We start from the raw sequence: 14408 nt of genomic DNA, 5'->3' as shown, positions 1-14408 counted from the left end.
GAAGAAGAAGCGTCATTCCCATCTCATACAGAGTTACGCTACAGTCGGTGATGCACTTTGGATAAACAAACAGCCCCATCCAGACAGAACTCCTCACCTTGTACATGATGAAGATGAGCAGCGCCAGCAGCAGCAGCCCTGCCAGCACAGCCAGAGCCACCACCCAGCCTGGAACCGACTGACCAGGGTCAATCACCCAAATCACAGACAAACTCACCTGAAACACACACAAGGAGCAGATCAAATCTTAGAAAGAAGAACACTTTAACCTTTCTCTCTTAGCCCTAGCCTCTTCAAATCTAGGCTAAAAACCTACTTATTTAGGATTGCTTTTAAAACCCAGTAGTATGATGACACTTTTATCTTATTCGATTTTGTTGTATTTTATTGCTTTCACTGTTCTTTTATTGTTTTTACTTATTCTTCTCTTTATCTATTACCTGCTGTAAAGCACTTTGGTACACTGTGAGGATTGTCTGTAAAGGGCTGTATAAATAAAGTACATTTACATTTCCATCCTGTCTGGTTCTCCTTTAGCAGCTTTAAGGCTGTTACCATCATGGTGCTCCTCACAGTAGGATGATACGTTATTATGCCCACTCTTCATTCATATCATGATTGATACATATCTTTACACTTGTTTGGATTAAACTTCTTCTGTTAGCGTGCCACACACAGAAATACACCTTGTGCTCATTCATCCCATCAGATTTACTGCGTTTGGAAAATTCAACACTAAAATTTATAGAACTTTTTGCTTTTTGTTTGAACTAGAAATGGATGGATTATCAATAATCAGCTGTTTATGCGTACTCTATATCAGAAAAATGCTCATTCTTTGCTGCTTGATGGTAAAACACATCCATCCATTACTACTTTTAAAGGCTGGAGATTGTGGTCGTATTTCAATACAAATACTTCAAGTTTACATGCATCAGATTCAGTGTATGTTTGATGCTTGAATTCGATGGCCTGCTTTGTTAACCCAAAGCCTCAAACTTTGGTTTATTTGCATTGACAAAGCTATTCTCTGTCCGATTCCCTCCAAAAACATGTGGGCTGGGACATACCATCCCTAAAGTCCGTACTGATTAGGAAAAAGGGCATTTAAATACGCTGCTCACTCTGTTTGGAATCGCCTGAATTCAGCTGGGAGCTGGTTTCATGGAATAAATTCAAAGCTAATCATTTAGAGGTCAAAAGCATCAGGCTCCAGATGTTATGGCCGACTTGAACTGCTTCTGTTTGACTTACAAGCTTTTTTATCCTCTAGTTTTTTTATATAGGATTGATGTAGTCTTTGTATTTTACCCACACAATATGAGGTAATTGTACATGTATATCACACAATTACAATTAGTAGACCATCTCTGCATCGCTTCTGGAACAGAAAGAGTGAAGGAGTGCCGTAATACTGATGAACAGCATTATCACACAAAGAAGTTGGTTGTTCTTTCTACTTGTTGTGAAATCAGAAAGCTTGGGAGTTTAGTTGAGAAAATCTACGAGGATGATCTGTTGAATCTTTGTTGGGAAAGCAAAAAAAAAAAGAAGGACAAACAACGGGTATTCTAACACTCAAAACATCAGAGCTGCTCTATGTTAGTTATAATGGCGGGATGATGAGAACAAGTAGATGCTGAGTTAGACTGCAAAGAAAATTCCTGATCCTAGATAAATAATCACCACCATAGGCAGCCTAAGTCACTGTAAGACTGCATGTTGATGACTTGTGTTTGCGTGTCTTACAGAGGTGCTGTTGGACGGTAACTCGAACTCCAGGTTCTTATACGGCATCTCGATGACGCTGAAGGAGGCTGGAGATCGAACCGCATACGAACGATTCTGATTGTCAGCCTGAGAGAAAAAAAACAAGCAAATGTTCCATTTCCCACCAAGAGACAACGAAACGATCCTGATTCCTGATCAATAAGACTTCAGAATATGGTGAAAAGCAACAGTTACACCCTGCTGTCTCAGAGTCTAAGCTTCCCCGACAACCTGATTTTGTGATACGGATATGAGTAACGACGCTCAGATGTAGGATTTATTCAGTTTACCTTCAGGAAGGTGTTGACAGACAGTCGAGAGTAGATGAAGATGATGGCGTTCTTGTTCCTCTCCAGACGGCCGACCTGACATTTCAGCCGCAGACAGTCGGTCGTACATTCCTACACACACACGGTCAGTTATTTATGGTCATTTCATAAAACAATGATGGAGACTACATCACAGACACATTATTGAGGTGTGTGTACTCAGATTTGTATACCAGTGTCTGCAGGTCGGTCTGTGCGCCTCTGGACTCCAGGTCTCTCTTGTGGACGTGGTTTCGGGTTCGTCCCTCCATCTCTCTCTCATTGGGTGGAGCAACGGTGGTGTTCTGCTGCGCCACCGGATTCTGTTGAACACACAAAGTTTGTATGGTGCGTTTGCTGCTAATGACCAGCGTGCACAGCTTCCGGCTCCTTTCCTGATCTCTACAAACTCCTGAGAGTCTCTAACTGAAATATTCTTATGGGAGCACCTGGATGGAGGTGAAACAGTTAAGATGAAGATTAAAGGTTATAACATAAAATGGAGCTGTGCTCACACCGTCTCTTTACAAGCTGGAAACATGAAAACATATCAGATTCACTTCTACGGTGATTCCAGCAGACAGTGTCACTGTGAGAGAGCTAGAAAGAAGCTGGATGCTGTGAGCTGTGTTTGTTTACTTGGTGTTTGTGTGTCTTACGGAGACGTTGAGCGGGTTGATCTCGATGTCTGTGGTGCAGTTGATGGGTCCGTCAGTCTTAATGTGGGTGATGTAAAGCAGAGAGTCGTTCTTATAGCGGTACGGCCACTCCACTTCCACTGCCGCCTTACTGATGGTGCTGGGCCCGCTGTTGACCAGCTGAGGAAGCAGAACTCGGTTAGGATTTGAACCAGCATTGTTTTCCTTTTAGCCTCTTATTTCTTCCTCATTTTGCAGATTATAGTTTGAAAAGGATTGACAAAAGGAAGTTCTCTGTTCCATTTTCTCCTCCATTTGCTCTGCAGATGTTCAAACTCATATTTAACAGTTTTTTAACTGTTTGGACAAGTCTTTGGCCTCTTCAAATCTAGGCTAAAAACCTACTTATTTAGGATTGCTTTTAATACCCAGTGGTATGATGACACTTTTATCTTATTTCATCTTATTTGATTTTGTTGTATTTTATTGCTTTCACTGTTCTTTTATTGTTTTTACTTATTCTTCTCTTTATTTATTACCTGCTGTAAAGCACTTTGGTACACTGTAAGGATTGTTTGTAAAGGGCTGTATAAGTAAAATACATTTACATTTAAGGTTTAGGATGCACACATAATGAAATGTTTGCAAAGCACCAGGAGAGGTGCAAGCTTTAGAGTTTTTCTTTTTCACAAATTTTCAGTCCAGTCCTTGTACCCGACCACCTGTGGTTTTTATTTGTTAAGCCATTTAACTCTGACCTATGAATCATTCAAGCATAAAAAAAGGCTCCCAACTCAAGGGATGAACCAATGTTGAGTCTACACATAACAGAAAACTTAGCAAAGAACCAAAATTTCAGCATTTGTGCATCAATGAAAAACACCAAAGATTGACAAACAGAAAATAGCATTTTTACAGCAACAAGGGGATTCTCAAAGAGCTGTTAGCTGAAAACTTGGTATATCTGAGCATGGAGTGTCCTTAAAACATGTTAACAAGTTAAAAGGCAGCCAACATCCAAAGGACAGCTTTGGGATGTCCTTCAAGAAGCCTGGAGAACTATTCCTGAAGACTCCTTACAGAAATGAAAGCTCGTCTAAGAGGGTTCAGGCTGTGTTGGAGAATAAAAGGGCTCAGACTAAATAATGACTTTCAAGCTCATAATACTTGTGCAAACTCTTGGTTTCACCTTAGATAAAATGTATTTCAGTTTATGTTTGCACGTTTCAATACTTTCCTATCAATGTTTCATGAAATTAGGGGAGGCTGAAGACTTTTGCACAACGTTTTAACTAAAAACAATAAAGTTCAGGAAAATAGTGCTGCAGTGGCCGTCATGGAAGCCTCGATGTTCAGCGAAGAAGTTTTAATTCGACTGCACGCTTATTTCAGAGGATTCAGTTTGAAACATTTTACTGGTTTCATTATTTCACCATCCAAATAAATGAGGGTGGCCTACGAACTCAAACGCCACTCGCTCACACAACATTTGTGCTTTCATACCTCGTAGGCATGTAATATCTCTGGTCCGATGTCTTTTCCGAGCTCCGGAGGGTCTTTAGGTTTCCAGTTGGCGATAGGAAGCAACACCTGACTGGGAGAAGACGACCTGCGAAGACAACGTGCACACACACCACAGCTTTAAAACTATTCAAAGCTGTGTTAGATCGATTCTTTCATTGGAAGCACAAGAACAAGCCGGAGTAATCTCAAGTTAAATTAAGTCTTTACTTCTGTTTTCTATGTTTGTCTCTTCATGTTTCTGTTCCTTTTTCTTGTTCCCTTCTTCGCTCTCCCTCTCTCTGTCCCCCGGTCCGGTTCAACACTATCACATCATGTTAAGTATTGTAACCAAAATAAATAAATAAAAATAAGGAGTTAATGGGCATCAAGGGGAACTTTACATTCATAAAGCTTCCCTTGGCATAGCAAATGTGTTTGGCATTAACGGTATTCAGATTACAATTCTGCTGCCATAATGCTGGACAGGACTAGGGGTAAAATAAAACGATTTATTATTGAAGTCTTTATTTCTTATATTCTTGTATAACAGCGCTGGGCCCAGTATGACAGAACTCTCGCAGGAAATCCGTCAGACAGAGCCTGATAATGTCTCGGAATAAGCCAACTAATGTGTGTGTGAACCTTGCACCTGCTTTCCTAGGCTAATTGTTTTGTCTTCCCATTCCTGGATCAGTTAAGGTCATGTCTCGTGTCCATCGTGGAAAAGTACATTTAATAAAGCCAATTTTAACGGCTGTAAAAACTTAAATATACACACCAGTGTAGCTGGGATACGTTTGTTGCATCTTTATTCCTAAATGTACGGAGCTCAATAACATTCTCACTGCAACATAAAACTCATCATCTCTGTACTGGTGGTTGCTCCGAGGCCCTCTAAGGATCATTTCTTCACATGAGAATAAAAATTACAGCCACCTTACATAGAAGCTTAAAGAATAATTTCCTCATAAAAAAGGCAAAAATACTCTCGTGTAATAGATGGACGCTGAATAAGGAAGTATTTTACTGTGTTTTACCCTCTGATGGCGACTTTAGCGAGGACGGCCAGTTTGGTGACGCTGGAGACCACAGGACTGGTGTTGTCAAACTGGTTGGAGCTGAAACATAAACACTTTGCGATGATAAACTTCACACTGAAATGCAGCTTCAGCTCAGCACTCGATTAAAATCCACTCATATACTGAAGGGAAGATTATCTGTGGCTTCTCTGTTGCCTTCCACATTCATTCTTCGCTTGTTACTGAACTATTTGTGACTTGATTTGCTGAGAATGTCGCAGTTATCAGCTCTGCAGTATACAACTCAAATGTAAAGATTCAGGTCTGATCTGAGATGGTGAGAATCTTAAAAAAAAAAAAAAAAAAAAAAAAAAAATACTAAAGTTTTTCACGGTAGCAACGAAATGAAAAACAGAGTTATTAATCAATGTCGACAACTTGCAGCTTCAACCAGTAAATGAACTGAAAAACAACAAAAAGACAGAAAGTCCTAAAAGTTAAAGGAAAAAGTAAATAAGGTGGCAAAACTAACAAGCCCTGCATGAGAAGTGATGGAATATGGAGGAAAAACCCTGTCCATGAATAATGCATTAACCCACAATATCTGTAACTAACCAATAACTTCTTCATTGATACGTCTAAAAGAGTTGAGTGTAAAAGTAGATCTGACACGCAGCAGAGTGTCAGAGAGCAGAGTCGCTGAAACCTCTCATTAACATACCTCTGCATCTCCCCCTTTCTCTGCTCTCACCCACAGAATCCCAAACACACTCAGAGGAATGTGAAGACTGCGAGCTGCTGCCTTCGCTTTCAGGTTTTTTTTGTCATTTAGATTAGCGCAGCGAGAAAAACAGCTCAGCTTTAATGAATGAAGTCCGCTGCTCGTCGGAGGGGAGTTGGCTTCAGAACCCCCCCCACACACATCACTGTGAGGCTGCGGTGGCTTATCAGTATGATAAGTTTTATTCTGAAGTTAAAGACTTAGTAGGTTTATATCTCTATGTCAGTTTGGGACACAACTGTTCTGTGAAGCTGTCATTTTAGATTTTTCCCTCATTCATATCGATGCAGACGCAGGCCTTCATCGTACATTTCATACGTTTCTCAGCACACCTAAAGTCCAACCATCCTCTGTTGCCAGCAGGTGGCGCTGTGCCCCACTGCTTCTGCCACAACAACGTTAGGTTGGTTCTGGACAACGATGGGCCGGCCGTACCTGACTATCTGCAGGTCGAATTTGACTGACGTGTCCTCCTCTGACAGCTGGTGCACGCTGAACCTCAACTTAGCCAGGATCTGGCCAATGACAGGACAGGGGAAGGCAGCCAAGGACCAATCAGAGCGCAGGAGGAGACACAAAGGCACACAAAGCAAAGAAGTAACAATAAGTTAGAAAACAACAGGTATAATCTCTTTATTTATATTATTACTCTGTGTAATATCATATAAAAACTGTCTATAATGTATTAATTATATATACATATATATAAAAAAAATGTCAGAGCAGAATTAGGTTGCTTTAGGCAAATGTAAAGTCCCTTCATCTACTGGCCAACCTTTACATTCTTAACATAAGCGTCACTACCTTCGATTCCTTCATTTGTCATTTCTATTTCAACGAGTTAACTGGACTAGTTTGTTTGTTTGTTTGTTTGTTTTATTAGATCCCCATTAGCTTTTGCTTTTAGCAGCAGCTATTCTTCCTGGGGTCTTTCCAATTAATCATTTACAGATACAAATATCAGCCACACAGTGGCGGTAAACATGACATACATGATAATATTCCTTGGGTCCTTCCAATTGACAATTAACAACCTACTACATACATAAAGGATAGAACAAAAATACAAGGGAAAAGAAATAATACAAACAATACATAAGTGTTTTCCTCATAAATTATCGCTAAAGGTTACAAACATAAATAACGTAAGAGACAGAGACAGCACAAGAAAAAAGGAGAAAAGAAAGAAGGAAAAAACAGCTGCATTACATAAAGTTGATATTCATATAATAATTTTTTATGTGTATTTTAAGGGCATGAATATTTAACTGAGTAATGTTCTGAGGCAGTAAGTTCCATTGATGCATTGCCCTATACATAACTGAACGTTGCACTGTTGTCTTGGATCTAGGTAAGGTGAAACATCCTCCAACTGCATGTCTTGTTGAATGAGTATGAACCAGTGAGCTAAAACACAACTTTCTGTATATTATCAGTGGTGATTTTGTAATTATGACATTCTTGATAAAAAAAACACAAGTAGAGACAAAAGCCTATTTCTTACATTTAACCAACCTAAAGATTTGTGCATTTTAGTTACATTTGTTCTCTAATTACATGAAAGAGCTACTCTTGCTGCTTTGTTCTGGACCAATTGTAATTTCCTTATATTACCACCTGATATAGAAGACCAGGCAATAGAACAGTAATCCAGATTTGATAATACCAGAGCCTGAATTACTTGCTTGGCCAGTAAGTGTGTAAAATACTTAGCACATCTTTTAATTATTGATAATGCATTTCCCATTTTCGTAACAACCCTTTGTATGTGTTTGTTACAAGATAATTTATTGTCAATTATGACACCTAAAAGTTTTACTTCCTCTAATTGTTTTATCACTGTATTATTTATTGCAATGTTTAACATTGGTTTAGAACTCAAAGAATGATTAGTACCAATTACTATACAATTGGTCTTAAACACATTTAGTATCAGCTTATTATTGTTAATCCAGTCTACAACCTTTGCTGTCTCGCTTGCCAGTTTTTCATTCAAATCATCCACAGTCGCTGCAGCTAAATATATAGTGGAATCGTCAGCGTACATTGAAATGTTAGCATTAGTTAATACCAGTGGCAGGTCATTAGTAAATATAGAGTAAAGAAGAGGGCCTAAGCAGCTACCTTGAGGCACCCCATGCTTCACAGGTATGATGTCTGAAAAGCTTCCATTAAAATATACCATTTGTTTCCTGTTACTTAAATAGCTATTGACCCAGAGCAGAGCTCAAAAACATCAGATCAGATCCAATCTGACTGGTTAACTGGTGATCCACTGACCTTAGTTCCTCCCTTCATGGGGTTTCCCAGGTCACACACCACCATCTTGGTCTGGTTCTCCTTCTTGTAAGCGCAGGACAGCCTGGACAGGGTCTGTTAACAACACAAGGAGAATGTGTGCTGCACAGTAAGAAAACTGGCCCAGCTGAGCTGTGATGATGTTGATGATGATAGATTAAATATTACCTGCTCTGCTCAATTATTGCTGTCCAGTTTGAAAATTGCTTTAAAATTAGATTTAGTTTTTAAATCAGAGAAGTTGTTTTTCCTGTAATCCAATTTGTGTCGATATTTTTGTCCCCATGTGAACATCTATTGCTAGTTCACTGCGATTAACTAAAGACTTGCCCCTCCATCTGAGCCACAGCCAACATGAAATTTGACTTTTGTGAGGAAAAGAAAGAATTTTAAAAAAAGGAAACATGCAAAAAAATCCACCCCTAATTAGTTTTAGAGGATTTTTTTGGGAAGGAAGTTGGAGATTAAGGATGTTGATGGATCTCAACGAGACATTACCGGACTGCGGACGACCTCGGTGAAGTCAGCTTGTTGTGGAGGGAAGATGTGGAGTTCCGCCTCGTAGGCTCCCTCGCCCTCGTTCTCAGCGGTCACCTCCAGAGTGAGAGCATTTTCATCGCCGATGTAGATCTGGTCGCGATCACTGTCGCCAACCAGAGAACGGTAATGGTTAAGCACCTCCATCAGACACATGCACTTCCTTCCTGCTTTTTAAGGAGGAAATGTTCAAATTCAAATGTAACAAATGTAAACAAACCTCTTCACCGTCAGCTTGAGGTCAGGTTTACAGATGTTGTCGTCTCCGCAGTCCAACAGGATATGAGCCTGATGGAGGGAAAGTTGGTGAGTGTGGAAGAGGAGGGCAAAAAAAGATCTGACCAAAGGGATCTACAGCCTTCACGATCATTCCTTTAATCAGTGTCTACAACAAACTGCCAAGAGCCACAACGGTCACCGACTCCCTGGGTGTCTGTTGGTTGTTGGAGTAAATTAAACAAAAATCAGCACTTAGATTAAATTACAGCCAATACTGTGACTGTTATAAGAGTTCTCCGCACACCTGCTCCATCTGTGATTAAATGACCATGATAGGAGTCCATCGGGAAGCTTTTGCCCTTTTGCTGCATTGACGGTGACAGCGGACTTACCTGCTTGGTGACGTTGGATGGCGCCGACATATCGAGGATGGGCAGCAGTCCGGTCTTATCTGCAGCCAGCCTGTAGTCCAGACTGTACTCCATCACCACAGAGATGGGAGTGATCTTATCCCGAAACTCTCGGTCGTCCTGAATGAGAGAAACAGAATCAGAATCAGGCATATTTGACAGGAGAAATGGGGCTGTGATCTAAAACATGAAGACGTTTATTTGACTGGTTTCAGAGTTCTGTCTCGACACCTGTAACACCAGGCAAAACCAATACTGGTAATAAATCTGTAGAACTTCTCAGGTTTTGATAAGTTGGTAAACACATGGGTCAACATGAAAGTTTGGCAGGAAAATCCGATCGAAGATGTGTGTAAATATCCAGCCTTTAGCATCTGTTTTTAGCTCTGGTTATGGATCATCATCTATAAGGGTTTCATACAGACGTGACCAACGTTTATCTGGGAAAAGACACGTTTCAATGTCTTCATCACAAAGCAGATAAGTGAAAGAACCACTAAGATGGACCAGGAAACCAGGTAAATCCACAATAATTGGTTGGTTGTATCATTTCAAACCTTCTCCTGTCTCCCTAGGTCATTACCATGTTTTTTCCTTTTCAATTCTACATTTTTCTTGTTATTTTTTTCCTCTCAGTAAACACATTTTCGACATTTTGTAAATTATTGGTAATATTTACACACAGCTTCGGCGGTACTTCGAATAGGTTTTTTCACAGTTTTATTTCACATACATTGAGCTTTTCTCAGCACTTCATCCAATACATTCAGCTATTTAACCAACACATCCTCTAAATTTAGTGTAATCTTAAACAACTTTTACTTGTATATCAGTTATTTTAGGTAAACGATTCATCTTTTTTTTTTAAATTATTCAACTATTTACCCAGCAACTGTAGCAGTCTCAGCATTTCTTAACTTTCAACAGTTTATCTAGAACTTTTAGACTCGCATGTATTTCACTATAGTGTCAAACAACTGCATTTTGCCCTTTTACAGGTTGAGTTTATGTTCCTGTGCAAGAACCCCTGGTTGGCTATCACAACTGGGTCGCAGGAAATTTTATGTGGGTCGCCACATAAAGTTTTTTTTGTTTCTGTTGTTGTTTTTATTGATTATACGAAGAAAAACAAAGTATTAACTGCCTTATTTTCTAAGTATAAATTGTGTAAATTGTACTGCTGAAAATATAAAAACAATGAGATGCTCTGTGTCCACTCTTCTTTATTTCACCTCGCTGTACATGTTGTCAAGAATAGGTGAATAAAAGAAGTTGTGACTCATCAAATGTCTTTTGGCTGGTTTAAGATGCTTAACTGGTAATAAAAAAATAGTCATAAATGTTTGTGAATGTACAAATTCTCTTTTTGAGAAACTAGGCCTAATGTAAATTTGGTCAGAAGGGTATATCAACTTTAAAATCCCCAGAAAAAAAGGTTCAGGAAACATTGGTTTAAACTATATAAAAAGTGAGTGAAATTAGTATTTAGAGTATTTATCATCCGTCTAAAGAAATCAGGGTGCAGTGGTTCACTTTAACATTAGGTTATATAATAAAAAAAGAATATGTTAGAAACTGGAACTGTATGTTGTGTCTATCTAACTTAATATTTGAAGTTAAGTTTTTGCTGTCGATAAAAGTTTCTATTCCACTACGATACATAATTTCCTTACTATTACACTCAAATTTTAAGTATCTCCAAAAACGATACTTGTTAGATTTAAATATCAGTTATTTTGTTAGATTTATAAAATAACCACTTGTAACTGCTCAAAGTAGTCTGATAATGTCATGGCCATGAGCTGAGCTACAAGTGTACGTGTCTGTCAGTCTAAAGCTTCCTCACCCTCAGGTAGACGTCCTGCTCCTCGCAGGCCGGCCGTCTGTTGTTTGTCACCGTCATGTTCTTCGAGTACTGAAAGGTCTTGCTGTACAGGAACAGGGCGCGTTTAGTCGCCTCCTTCTGCTTCAGACGGTCCAACATGAGGTCCACGCGAAAACCTGGAGACGTGATTGGAAAGAGAAAGAAGACAATGAGTAAGACTGCAAAGCCGAATGATCCCTGCGGTGTCATGTCCCAGCTGCTGGCGCTTTACTCACTCAGAGAGCTCGGAGCCCCGTAACCATTGGCCGTCAGACAGTACTTCACCTTAAAACTGCAAAATAAACGCACACACAGAGTCTGCTTTAATACACTTCTTAACTTCTATGTTCAGAGTGAAACTTATCAGATTTATGTGTGCTAAATATGTCGCTGCCGGCAGCAGGTCAGTTTAGCTCAGGTGCTGTGGATGGTTGGCATAAACAGTTTAAAACTTCCAGCCAAGACTTGTCTGCTGAATCTCGTAAAAATGTAGAATACCAACTACTCTCAGTCCCAAACAGACTTAAAAGGCATTCCCTGTCAGTTCTTGGTCGTCAGTGGAAAACCTAACACAACAAACATGAGAACTCACCATGACACAGCCGTGCTGGTCCCAGGAATTGTGCAGTTCTTCTCCTCTGGGTTGATTATCTGAGGCGTGATGTCCAATGTGGCATTCACACTGATTACTGGACGGGCTCTGACACACACACACACACACACACACACACACACACACACACACACACACACACACACACACACACACACACACACACACACAGTGAAGATGAGTGGGGTCATTTCTCCCATCTCGATGCCAACACACAAAAAGGATGAGACGAGCAAATACTTGATACCCAAGATGGCTGACAAACATGATGAATGAATTTATTGATACCGACTCTGAGGAGTATATTTTGGGTACAAAGGGTTAACGTGGATCAACATTAGAGGATAAATAAATCACCACGTGGAGGCTTTTCTGTGCAGAGGGGGTTAAATGTCTCCAAACAGCCTCTATAAAGTCAGTAGGAGCAAACTGAATGAAAAACAGCAGCTCTTTGATATCAGAGGTGGCCTCGCTCATTAACTCCCCAGCTTCTATCAGCAGCATCACACACACAGCGGGGGAACGCACACACATACCCCAACACACAATGCAAGATTTACATTTGATTACCTGTATAATACAGCCTTGTCTGCTCCAAATACTCCAACTATTAAATCTGCAGGAGACAAACACAGTTCAGCTTTTTTCACCCCAGCATTTTACATGAGTCCTGCTGTGCTTCTTCACACACATGCTGGTGAGGCTGTGTGTGTGTGTGTGTGTGGATACCTGGATATCCATTCTGGTCTATGTCAGTATTTCCTGTCATGGAGTATCCGAAGCTCGGTGGCATGTAGCTGGATGCCCATTTGCCCTTGAGGACCTGAAAGCCAAAGTAAACATGGGAAATTCTGCAGTTTTACACAGAATATGGACGTGCTTCCTGTTTTATCTTGTGTAGCTCACTTTTGTAGTGAGAGCAAGTGGAGGGAAAGTCCCCTGAACTGAATCATACTCATTCTCTGTGGTGCCAGACTGTGCCACAGAAAAGCTGGGATCATCAAATTTCTACAAATTCACCATCATTTTCAATAGAATCTGAGTTTGGACTATGTTGTCACACAAAATAAAGGTTTAATGATGGACTAAGAACTGGTAACTGGTTAATGGAAACCCAGGAATGCTGGACACGGTGGCAGTATTCACCTGCGAAGGTGATGGGTCAGGCCCCTGGGGGCGGCCATTATGGATGTAGACCAAGCCGCTGCGGTCAGGGGAACCATAAGGAGCAGAGATGGCCACATCTGGAGGAGGGACAGAGAGAGACAGGAGCCCCGGGGGAGGAAAGGACAGAGGTCAGAGTCTGGAGTTGGTCGGGGTGCAGAAGTGTCTTTCCCTTTTTGTGTGCGTATTTTATTTCCTAAACCAACACGGTGAGGATAGTTTGGTCCATAAGTTTACTCGTCCTCAGATGAGGAGACAACAAACATCCTAATAAAGACAGAAAGAGCCAACACGCAGGTGAGAACAGTGATCCAGCGTACCGTTGTATCCGTCTTTGTCCAGGTCTCCCAGGGCTGTGATGGTAGAACCGAACCTGGCGTATACTTCTGAACCAGTCAGGATCTGAGGCTCGTGGAAGGAGAAGCCGCCTTTACCCATGAACACAGACACCTGGAGAAGACACACACGTTCAGTTACAGTTCAGTTGTCAGCAGCAGGCAAAAGAAAGACTACAAAAGTAGTGCGAAAGCACATCTATAAGAACAGAATACATTTCTATTTAGTGTCATTGTTCAATAAAACTGAAATGCAAAAAGATGCATGAAAAAGACACGCATTTGATTTGCGTTAAGTGCATTCATTACTTTTGGATATAAAGTGTTTTTAACCCGTTTGTCTTGGTTTTTTATTGCCCTATTTCTTCTGTCCTGGGTGTGATGAGTCCCAGAGGATTTCAGGTTTTTTTTGAGGCGCTGTGAGCTGTAAAGGTCAGCCCGTTTGTGTTTTACAAATACTTCAGATGTCACAAAGATTCTTATTTGACCTCAAACTCGCAGAAAAAGATTTGTTCTTTCTCTCGTTTCATCCTCACCATTAATGTGCAGGTATGAGTAGCTTCACATTTCCACTTTATGCATTTACGAGTGTATATGTGTTTATATGAAGATGAAAAAGAGAAATTACAAATTACCAGGCAGCCCAAGATATGAGAGAAGTTTGTTAGCTTTGGTTTCTTATCTTTATTTTTTATCCCCCTGGATGGGACAAAGCCATGTAAAAATGTTCTTGTAAACATTGTGAGAAGTTCATCTGTCTGTGTGAGACAGAGCACAATCTGTTGTTTTAGCACATCCACCCTCCAGGTTGGACTTGCTGAAGCTTCTCTGCTCAGTGCAGATGGAAAGAGTAACCGTAGCCTTGCTGTCTCATCGTCATCGCCCAATCTCTCTCATCAACAAGATGTTTTAAATCACACTAACTGTGTGTTCTTTGTTTTTCCAACGT

At 40.4% G+C, this 14408-nt stretch overlaps 1 protein-coding gene across 1 annotated transcript in view; it reads right to left on the bottom strand.

The window, feature by feature from the left end:
* The window catches only part of itgav (integrin, alpha V), a 44244-nt gene that overhangs the window by 4125 nt on the left and 25711 nt on the right, over positions 1-14408 (bottom strand). Inside the window, exons 13-31 of the mRNA XM_075480090.1 lie at positions 13445-13574; positions 13107-13204; positions 12690-12783; positions 12531-12576; positions 11940-12047; positions 11584-11639; positions 11330-11484; positions 9466-9603; positions 9075-9142; positions 8816-8960; positions 8300-8392; positions 6455-6534; positions 5257-5337; positions 4220-4325; positions 2738-2896; positions 2273-2401; positions 2061-2171; positions 1750-1857; positions 98-217 (exon numbers count right to left, since the gene is read on the bottom strand). Of these exons, the coding sequence (XP_075336205.1) occupies positions 98-217; positions 1750-1857; positions 2061-2171; positions 2273-2401; positions 2738-2896; positions 4220-4325; positions 5257-5337; positions 6455-6534; positions 8300-8392; positions 8816-8960; positions 9075-9142; positions 9466-9603; positions 11330-11484; positions 11584-11639; positions 11940-12047; positions 12531-12576; positions 12690-12783; positions 13107-13204; positions 13445-13574 (2025 nt within the window). The remainder of the gene's footprint in view (positions 1-97; positions 218-1749; positions 1858-2060; positions 2172-2272; positions 2402-2737; positions 2897-4219; positions 4326-5256; positions 5338-6454; positions 6535-8299; positions 8393-8815; positions 8961-9074; positions 9143-9465; positions 9604-11329; positions 11485-11583; positions 11640-11939; positions 12048-12530; positions 12577-12689; positions 12784-13106; positions 13205-13444; positions 13575-14408) is intronic.

Source organism: Odontesthes bonariensis, chromosome 12, assembly GCF_027942865.1.
Source record: "Odontesthes bonariensis isolate fOdoBon6 chromosome 12, fOdoBon6.hap1, whole genome shotgun sequence".
In the NCBI taxonomy this organism is placed as follows: Eukaryota; Metazoa; Chordata; class Actinopteri; order Atheriniformes; family Atherinopsidae; genus Odontesthes; species Odontesthes bonariensis.
Note: the sequence above shows the minus strand (reverse complement) of the source record. Positions and strands in the feature narration are given on the sequence as shown.